The sequence below is a fragment of the Enoplosus armatus genome, chromosome 7, assembly GCF_043641665.1.
Source record: "Enoplosus armatus isolate fEnoArm2 chromosome 7, fEnoArm2.hap1, whole genome shotgun sequence".
Taxonomy (NCBI): Eukaryota; Metazoa; Chordata; class Actinopteri; order Centrarchiformes; family Enoplosidae; genus Enoplosus; species Enoplosus armatus.
Window position 1 is genome coordinate 13,712,478 of NC_092186.1, and position 9,989 is coordinate 13,722,466.

The following is a 9,989-nucleotide window of genomic DNA, read 5'->3' on the forward strand; positions in this document are numbered from 1 at the left end:
AAGATTCCACCTGCTTGATGCTGAAGAAAATATTAAATCGCCTCAACAAGATATTGAGGCCATGTAGAGATGTGTGAGACAAAGGATTTGCAGCCCATTATAATGCAGTTTGCTGCTGCAGCAACCCTGTGGTGATTATGAAAATTCCCTTCTATCTCAATCATATAGATTTAAAATACTATGATCTATTTCATCTTGTCTTAATCATACAGATATATATTAATATAATCTGTTCATCTTATATTACTACTATGGCACTTAACACATTTAAATCCAAAAACAGTCTAATCAATGCAGAGAGCCCTTACGGTCAATGAGCTAAACACCCTGGGCGCTTGTGTTAGCGTCCACAGCAACCACAATGGGCAGAAGCAAACTCTGCATGACCAAAGTCATGCAGGAAGGTCGTAGTGATAGCCGGCCATATATATAGTCGCTGGAGAGAGAGGGGTGGGGGCCCCGAGCAGCAAGCAGCGCTATCGATCAGTGCCATGAGCTCTGGAATAGAACAGAACAGAACACCCTGCAGACTGCGGGAGGAGTGGGAGGAATACACTTTGTACCTTAATGCCACTGGGCTGTAAAGTGCTTCCATTTCCCATTTAGTTTGCTCCCTCTTCCCTCCCTCCCTTTCCTTAAGAAAGCAGCCTTCTCTGAGACAGCTGCAGCAAAGCGGAAATCTCAATTAAAGCACACCCAATAATGCCTATAGTCGTTTCGCGGAGAGAGGTGGCATAAGAAATGAACCTTTTTATCTCATTTACCTTTTATTTAAAAGTGGGGGTATTTTTTTCTCCTTTCCCTTTCCTTTGAGCGGAAAGGCAATTAAGTGAAGTCAACTGAGGATTCAAATCTCTTGCATCACAAGAAAAAGGAGAAGATTATGAGGCGAATGAGAACAGATTTAGCCGGCTGGTGCATGATCTTTGATGGATTTCTAGCAACAGTTTAATTCAACAACTTCCCGCAATTTAGCTCCTAAAGGAGCCACTCAAGGACACAAAGAGAGAACCTTCGTCTGCATCTCCTTCAGCAGAAATATAGCCCAGCATGCAGCACTGTCGTCATTCCTGACAGGAGGCCTTTCAGAATTGAGGAGCTCAGGGAGGATTTAGTTGTAGCTACGCAGACACACATACAAACTCCTGCATTTAGACATAAACATACATGCACAAACAATAAACATCCATGCATATGCATTTGTGTATTTGGCTTGGAGATCAGTTTTTGTACTTTTTAAGCTTGTTATTTAATATGGCTGTAGACATCAGCGTATCATGCAGGTGAGCATCATGGCAAGCTTTTAGATTTGGAAGAAGGATTCAGTTGAAACATTTTGGATGGAGATTGGAGGTTTTTCACCGGTTTCTGGCCATTTCATGTACAGTAGATGCAGACATTGAGTTTCACTGTATACCTTAACCTGTTCAATTAAAACTTGCTCTTTTCTCTCTCCCCTTCTTCTTTCTGCTTTCCCTCCACCCCCCCACCCCACTCTGTCTGTCTCCTCTCAGGTTCTCCCCCATCACCATTGACAGCATGACCAGCCTGGTTGGCATGAACATCCCTGGGCACACGGGCACTGGTTGGTGCATCTTCGTGTACAATCTGTCCCCAGACTCGGATGAGAGCGTGCTCTGGCAGCTGTTTGGGCCCTTCGGTGCGGTCAACAATGTCAAGGTGATCCGTGACTTCAACACCAACAAGTGCAAAGGCTTTGGCTTCGTCACCATGACGAATTACGACGAGGCGGCCATGGCCATCGCCAGTCTCAACGGCTACAGGTTGGGCGACCGCGTCTTGCAAGTCTCCTTCAAGACTAACAAGACACACAAGTCCTGAACTTTAGCAGGTAGAAGCAGTTGCCCCGCGACTTTGTCTGCCCCAAAATTGCCCCCCAACCCCCCCTCCTCATCCCCCGACCTCCACCCATCCCTTAGCCCCTTCAGTCACTACCACTACCACCCTACTACAGCCATCCAACGCAGCAAACTCAAACTCCAACCGGAACACAAAGCAACCGACAAACCATCAAACAAATTGAACTAGAAATGGCTTATATTATAACTTTGGACCTATAAGCCAATGTTGCCTAAGTATTACAAAAATGAAATGATGAAAATGTTCATGAGTTTTTGGAAGCTCCTGTGATAATGCAGGCTTCTCTTTGTTGTATATTCTTTCTGTTTGTTGTGGTTGTTAAAATGATTTTTCTCTTCTGTGTAAACAGTAGCAAATCCCTGTATCCCCTTATTTCAGAGAAGAGAATGTCCTTTTTAGATTGAAACCTTTTCTCTGTCTTGATTCAGGATTTGTTTTTCTTTTGTAAATCCGGATCCACTGTCGTTAGTATTATATACCTCCCTGTCGGTGAAAGGGAGGGGGCTCTTTTTTAAATTGGTGAACCATTCATTCATTTTTAGTGTGTATTAAAAAGTTCCCCTTATCGATTATAGATGGGATTTCCACAATCCCAGTAACTCTGATGTAGAAAAAAAATGAATTTCTAACATTGTTTTTGTTTTGTATCGCAAACAAAACATAATGTCTTTCCTCACAGGGGTTCAGGGAGATGGGGCGAGGGAGGGGATGGGTTAGCTTTCCTGATGACACGTTCAGTAATTTAAGAAAAAAAAAAAATATCACTGTTGCCAAAGAGAAGATCTCTTTGCTTGAAAAAAATGCGTTTAGAAAAAGATAAAAATAAAGAGAAAGAAGATCTATTTTTATAAATGATGATTAAAATAATAATTATTGAAGAATTTTTACAAGAATCTGGATTTGAAAAAAGAGAAAAATATTTTGACTGGCTAACTAGGGGGGGCCGGGGCGGGAGGGAGGGGGCACCACCTTGTCTTGTCGCTCTGCCGTGGTACTTTATAGGATCAAAGGTCGTTTGTTTTTTGGGGAATCCAAGTTGGCAATGATTTTGTAGATGGAAGGTTTTGTGAAAAGGGATGCAAACTGAGGCAGGTGATTTTGGTAATTTTTCACATATGTACTAGTGCGTAATTATTCAACAGCGATACCCAAAAGGGAAGGGAGAGGGGTCTTTCCAAGGCCTAACCGCCCTTATAGTCCAGAGCCCAAAGCAAGAAGACCCTTTGTCCACTTGTTTTCCTGTTTTTGTCATCAGTCAATATGGGATATCAGTAAATAGATATATACACATCTATCCATTTAGAGAGCATACTATACATTATCTATATCATTTTCTTCGCTCTGCGTTTGTGAACTTACATTTGAAAAGAACTTCCTTTTAGCGATCAACAGTAGGTGCTATACTACATTATTCACATATCTTAAATATCCAAGTTTGTTGTTCTATGTGTTGTTTAAAGAAAAAAAAATACTTCGATGTTGGCATTGAATTGAGCTGCTGTTCTTTGTTTAATATTTGTTTATTGTTGGCCCAAAATTCTGGTGAGACTATTTCTTTGCTGAGTAACCAGATAAATGAATTTGGGCCTTGTAAGAATCACTGAACAAATTTTTATTTTGTATTTTTTTGTTTGGCTTGCTGACTTTTTAGGTTACTTGCTGAGCGTGAAACGTTTGTCAAAACTAAATGATGATTAGCTAGTTCCGTTAGTCTAGATATTTGTTTCCTTAAAAAGGATCTATGACAACTGTGTCTTCATTTGCTGTGTACAAATAGATGATATATATATACATATATAGTCTACATTTGTTTTACAATATCTACTGTACTATATGAGTTGTCACTGTTCTTTTGTTTGAGCTTGTCTTTTTCATATGACAACTTATTATGAAGTGGTGGTTCAGTTACTTAGAAAAACTTGTGAGGAAACTGTTCAATTGTTGTCATGTTGCTTGTGGAGAAAAAAAAAAGATTTGGATTAACTTTCAGTTAGCTACCGCGGCAAAAGAGACCGAACAAAAGCTTAGAATATAACTGTATTCGTTTATTTACTTATCTATTTTTTAAACTATTTATTTTTATATTTATTTGTATTTATTATATATTTATTAATTTATTAATTTATCTGTGTATTTATGTATTTATTTGTTTCATTGTCTGTGTATTTGCGTGATTCTGGTACAGGGAGGGGGCGTTTCTGAGCAAAAGGGAACAAAGCGACTAGTGGAGAGGCTCTTCCAGTAGTCCACTGCACTGAGAGAACTTTTAGTACGTTTGTGCTTTGTACCAATATATCAAAATTACAATATAAAAAAATCTAAAAGTCAAGAAAACTGAAAAAAATGTCTGGAGGGTTGGGGGACGCTCTTCCCTTATTACTAGAAACAGTTACTCGCTATGCATAACCTAGTTAATAGTTAAATTTGCTATTGCTTTTTTCTTGTCTTGTTAAAATGAAATCTTTAGATCTTTTTCAATAAAGTTTAGTCTTAATAGAATGTTATAAACAGTCGTTCTGGTTCAATATAACCTGTGATAAGTTTGTGTAGTTCTAAAAAGCCACTCCGTCCACACCCTCCCTCCACTTACTACCGCTTTGTGATGAAACCTTATGCAAAAATGTGGGTCTGAAAGCATAGTTTTCAGTTTTCAGTGAAACATTTTATATAACATTCAGCTCTTGGAGGCTTGGGCAGATACATTTTAAAAAGGAGCAAATGCCCATTGTTGTTTGAGGGTCATTCATTGCACTGGACTAAAATCGGTCAAAAATCACTTAAGAGTCAAAACTTATTTTTAAAAATATTCATCATGTTTTCAAATGACATACCAACAAATCTTTAAAAATGAGAAATTGTTACCATTGCACACCAACTGTTATTTACGGCAGTTGTTGCTATACTTAAGAAGTACTCTGGAGGTATGAAAAGGGATTGTACCGATTCTATATTTTATATACTCTAATATGATATATATTATATATTTTGAAAGGTGAAAGGTAAGGGAATGGTTCCAGAAGTATAAATATACGGAATTGGATTTTTTTTGTTTGTTGTTAAGACTTGAAAACATGAAGGAGGTGTGTGGAGAGCATTTTTGAACACTCAGACGCATGCTCGCATAAATACATCCTCCTCTCTCTCTCACACCTCAGTCATCTGACAGGCCGGGTCATCCTATATCATCCTTATTATCCAGTCATCATCTGCGCCATCCAATCACATAGTTTTCTAACGTCATAACGGCAACAAACCAACCAACTCACCCCACCAACCGACCAGACCCCTTCATGCTCCCCGCTGCCGTCGGGAGCTTGAATTATGCAACGACCCCAGTAGAATGTTGTTCTGATGTGTGAACTAATTTCCTACACTGTATGACTTTTGAACTCTTTCGATGCGTGCCTGTGTTCCGCCTAGACCCTGTGTGCACGTGTGTGTGTGTGTGTGTGTGGTGGGTGTGTGTGTGTGCGCGCATGTGTGCATGTTTGTATGCATGTTCCTTTATGTAATCGTGTGCGTGTTGTGCGTTTGTGTCCTCATATGTTTGTTAGCGTGGAGTACATCCAGATGTGCGTATGTACAGTATATACATGTGTTAAGTGTTTGTGATTATGTATGTGTGTGTGTGTGTGTGTGTGTGTGTGTGTGTGTGATTGTGCGTTTTGGGTCTGTTTAATGCACATATATACAAGCATATATGTGTGTCTCCCTGAGTGCATGTGCGCGCGTGTGTGACAGAGATAGCACGTGTGGTTGTTCAAAATGTGTGTGTGTGTGTGTGTGTGTGTGAAAGTGTGTGCATGTCAGGGTGTTTGAAACATGGGGCTGCGTCACCTCGCTCTATGCCCAACCCCTATGGCTCACACCATCCCCTGTAGCGCCTTATAGTGGCAGCCTGCCAGTAGGAACAACGCAGCCAGTAGTGGAGGAGGGAAGGTGAACAGAGGAACTAGGCTCTTCTTGTCAGTTTTCATTTTCCTCCTGAGACGTGTTTGTTTACTATCTGAAAAATCTATAAACGAAATCTTTAAAGACAAAAAAGACGAAAAAATGTTCACGGGGCCCCATGACCGCGGCTCTCTCTACTCTCTCCTGCTTATGTTATTACTTAACAATTATCAATGATGATTATTATGATTATTATTGCTATTATTCTTAGTATTCTTATTCTTATTATTAATCCAATTACTGCGATGAATGACTTCATGTTATCCTTGCTAGTTTAGGTCATTTCTGAAACTGGAAACAAAATAAAAATCTTGCTGTAAATGTTTGTTTTTTCTTTTTCATAAAACTGTTGTGTTTGAATTATTTGTACTTTTGAATGTTGGGACAATAAAATGAGGTGTTAAGAGCTTGGATGTTTCTTGTCGTGATGAATGAAGCATTCAAATATTGCACACTCTTTACACTGCACATGTCTTCCTCCTATCTATCTATCTCTCTTTCGTTATTGGTAAGATTTAATGAGGGAAATCAATAAAGGTATAATGGACAATTCATCTCATCTATGTTCGAAAAGTGCTCCTGATATCTTGCATATTCAGTGTATATTGTAGAACTGTAAACTGGAGATTTGTATACTTTAGGTTTTAATCAATTAGTCAACTAATTAGACAGAAAACTGACAGCAATTTCAATAATACATTAATCATTTGAGTCATATATCAGGGAAAACGTTAACATTTGATAGTTGCAGTTCCTCAGATGTGACTATTTGCTGCTTTTTTGCAGTTTTTTAAATCACTGAAAATGTTATGTTTTTGAGTTTTGGACAAAACAAGTGATTTGAAGAAGTTATCTTGGACTCAAACAGGGGCGTTTTTCATAAATCTCTGACTTTTCATAAAGTAAAACAATCAATTAATCCAAAAAAATACTCGTAGTACATTGTGCCTGTATATGTCCCTTGACATGAGGCAAGACATCAAATTAATAATACGACACAACAGAACAGTAAATCACCGATTTTATCTGCGTTTACTGTGACCTTTCAGCTTGTGAGGGACGGTCACGACTACGAGGCAGTAACACTACAGACATAAAACGCAGTGCTGATCTCAGGCAGCCCTCTGAGATGCTGCTATATGACGGCAGAGAGGAATCAGGTGCAGCTACATCAGTGAGATAACACTGCCCCCTGGATCTTCGCCAGAGTATCCGAGACCTTTGTGGCAAAATGCTGCTTCTCGCGGAGCAGGAACATCTGTGCTTAATATGTGCTTTTCATCTCATCTCTGATCTTTGTGCTTCACAATACAAACTTCATCAGCCAGCCCAGGACACACCTGAAGCAAAGGGACTGACTGTAAGGCCTTAGAGAACAGAGAAATGCCCCTGCCGCAGACCACATCTGTTCATGGATAACAATGTTCTTAATGTACTCAGTAATGCCCAGCGATGTGAGCCCGGCTTTACGCCTTTATAATCAAAATCGCACTGGAGAGTATTACAGCAGTTGTGGAGGAGATGATGGTTGTTAGACTGTGATATGTCCAGCCACTCTTGTCTTTCCTCTCCTGTTGTTAGCAACTTAATGATCCTCCTCTCTCATCAAGGCCAAAGTAGATGGGGAGGACATGAGTCAGCGTGCGCTCTCAAGTCCCCTTTGAACTGGCTCCATAGGGGGTTTAAAAGCCACAGCCAGCTCAATAAACAACTGTTGATTTCAACTTCAATGTGGTGGTGTTATAAAAGAACTGTGTTTTACTCTACTGTGGCTCAGACGTGGAGTAAAACAGAATGTAGCATGGAAATCGCTAAAAATATCTAACGCAAACAAGATGTTTCGATTCCAAAGGAAGCGAAAGTGCTCTCATTACAGGGAGTTGTTGGGTTTAATATGGCTCACTTCTCACCATATTCTGTCACCAGGTGCAACCATATGATACTGCCTCTCAGTTTCTATATAAACCACTTTTCATCTGCCTGGGTGAGAGCTGATCACACCCGCTCCATGGTGTGAATGTCAGCATCCTGCCGCGCTGTGATGTAGACGGCAGTTCTGCCAAATGACAAGCATGAGCCTCACAGTCGGAAGCATATTATTTCATAAAGAGCTACTTGTCTTTGACAAATCTTCCGTAGTCAAATCCGTGCGGTGGGGGAGCTGTTGTTGCCCTCTAGCTCTCCTTGCTACACACTCTGACATTAATGGGATACCTCTCCTCACCCCTTTGTCCACTTTAGAGATTTCACACTGCCTAATCAAAAGACTCTCAGCTTCACTGGCTGTTATTTATCAACTGAGCTGCACTCGGATCAGTGTGCAGTCCACTTCATTTTCTGTTTTGGCATTAATCAACTGATCAGACTGATAGGACTGTGTGTTTGATAATTAAGTTTGTTTTATGTGTTATGTTGCTGTGTATAATGTGCAGCATTTTTTTGAGTTAGTCTTTGAAAGCAACCTCTGTTGTAATAAAGAGTATTTTGTTCTGATATCTTCTGATAACTGACTGAACTTTAAAAGGCATTTCCTTCCTCTCCATTTCCTTTAGACATCAAGTTTTTTTTCCACTTCCCAATTGTAACAATTGTAGCTGTGATAGTGTTATGACGCTGCCAGTAATGAGCCTAGTTTTGGCATTGAATTATTGCTGTCAGCAACTAGGGGGATTTTTTAAAACATATTTCAGTGACTGAAATGTTAGTGTAGTGAACAGTGTTTTTAGGTGATAAGCCAACGGGATACTGACGCACCTCGCCTTATAATCAATTTAGTTAGAGGATGAGAGCCTTAACAATAAGCAAACGTGTTAAAAATGTAACATGCTGTGTGCGAATTAGTGCCTCCACTCTCTCCACTCCCAGAATTACATTTCTGTCATTTTGTTCATGATGGTAGTGAAGGCAGTCCGTTTTGGGATAGGCCGACCTCCTCTATAAAACACAGCAGGAAACCCTGAATCTGATACAGTAGTTGGATGACTACTTTTCTAAAAAGGTGAAGAAAATCAAACATATAGTATGTATATATAAAGCGGTGTGAACTTGAACAAAGTTCAGTACGCAGGAAACTCGTTTTGTTTTAGCTTAGCTAGCTTTAGCTGAATAAGAAATGCAAGACTGATTGGCACTCTCAATATTATAAGAGAGCAGTAACAAAAACTTAAATGAAGAATCCAGTCTCCCTTGCAAGGGTAAGTCACAACTCAGGATTTCCTTCTGCTGACTAACAAACTGGCAGATTTGTATCTCTCAGTTAAACAGGCTATTTCGACACGAGTTGTGTGAACAGTGATGGCACTGTCAATGCTGGTACATCCTTGGAGAGAAAGTGACACTCACGAGGGCCTAATAAAGCACTGGATCTCATTCAGGAAGTTTCAGTCCCCGAGGGCTCTGCTTGCAATCTGCTCCCCTGTGAAGTCTCTTAATTTCAATGCAACATTTCCAGCACCATGGGAACACGCTGTTCTTGCTCAGGGGCAGCATTTTCTTGTACACACACAATCTGTCGCCATGTTGTGACGTACATCACGGCATCACAGCAACTCACGACTCACCAGTGTGATGCTATATTGAGATGCTTAGCTGTGACTGACCAGGGTGGGGAACCACATGCAGAATTCACTGAAGCAAAGCAATAAGAGAGTTGGGACTCACAGCTTCCAATCAGTAACCTGTTTATGATGACGAACGCCTGAGGAGATATTCACTTGCACATTTTTTCTCTATGCAGGCTTCTGCTGTACGTAGCTGAAAAGAGCGACTCGTTCCCAGCCATGCTCTCGACTCGAGCACCGTGGAGGAGCTGCAGCAGGGGGCTTGCCAAACTTAAAGCCGGCTAAGAGTGTTTGTGTCAGTGCAGAGAAAGCACCCATGCTGCGGTCTATCCTGCTGTAAAGCATCATAAAAAGGTGAGGTAAAGTTCAAGATTTGTTATAAAGTGTTCAGTAATCCTCTTTGACTTAAAGTATGAGGGGATCTATGAAAAGTGGCTTGCAGAAGTGCCCATCCTGACCAAAATAAATTCAATTCTTAATGTGTGAATAGCCACAATGTTAGTTATCATTATGTAGCTGCTTTACCCAAGCAGTTATGGTTTGTCTGCAATTGGTTCTTACTAATGAGTTAATTAGCATTGTTATGTGGTCAGTGTG

General features: G+C 40.3%; 1 protein-coding gene across 1 annotated transcript in view; it reads left to right on the plus strand.

The window, feature by feature from the left end:
• The window catches only part of elavl4 (ELAV like neuron-specific RNA binding protein 4), a 71,097-nt gene extending 69,255 nt beyond the window's left edge, over nt 1-1,842 (plus strand). Inside the window, 1 exon segment of the mRNA XM_070908363.1 lies at nt 1,515-1,842. Coding sequence (XP_070764464.1) covers nt 1,515-1,842 — 328 coding nt within the window.
• The last annotated feature ends 8,147 nt before the right edge of the window (nt 1,843-9,989 follow it).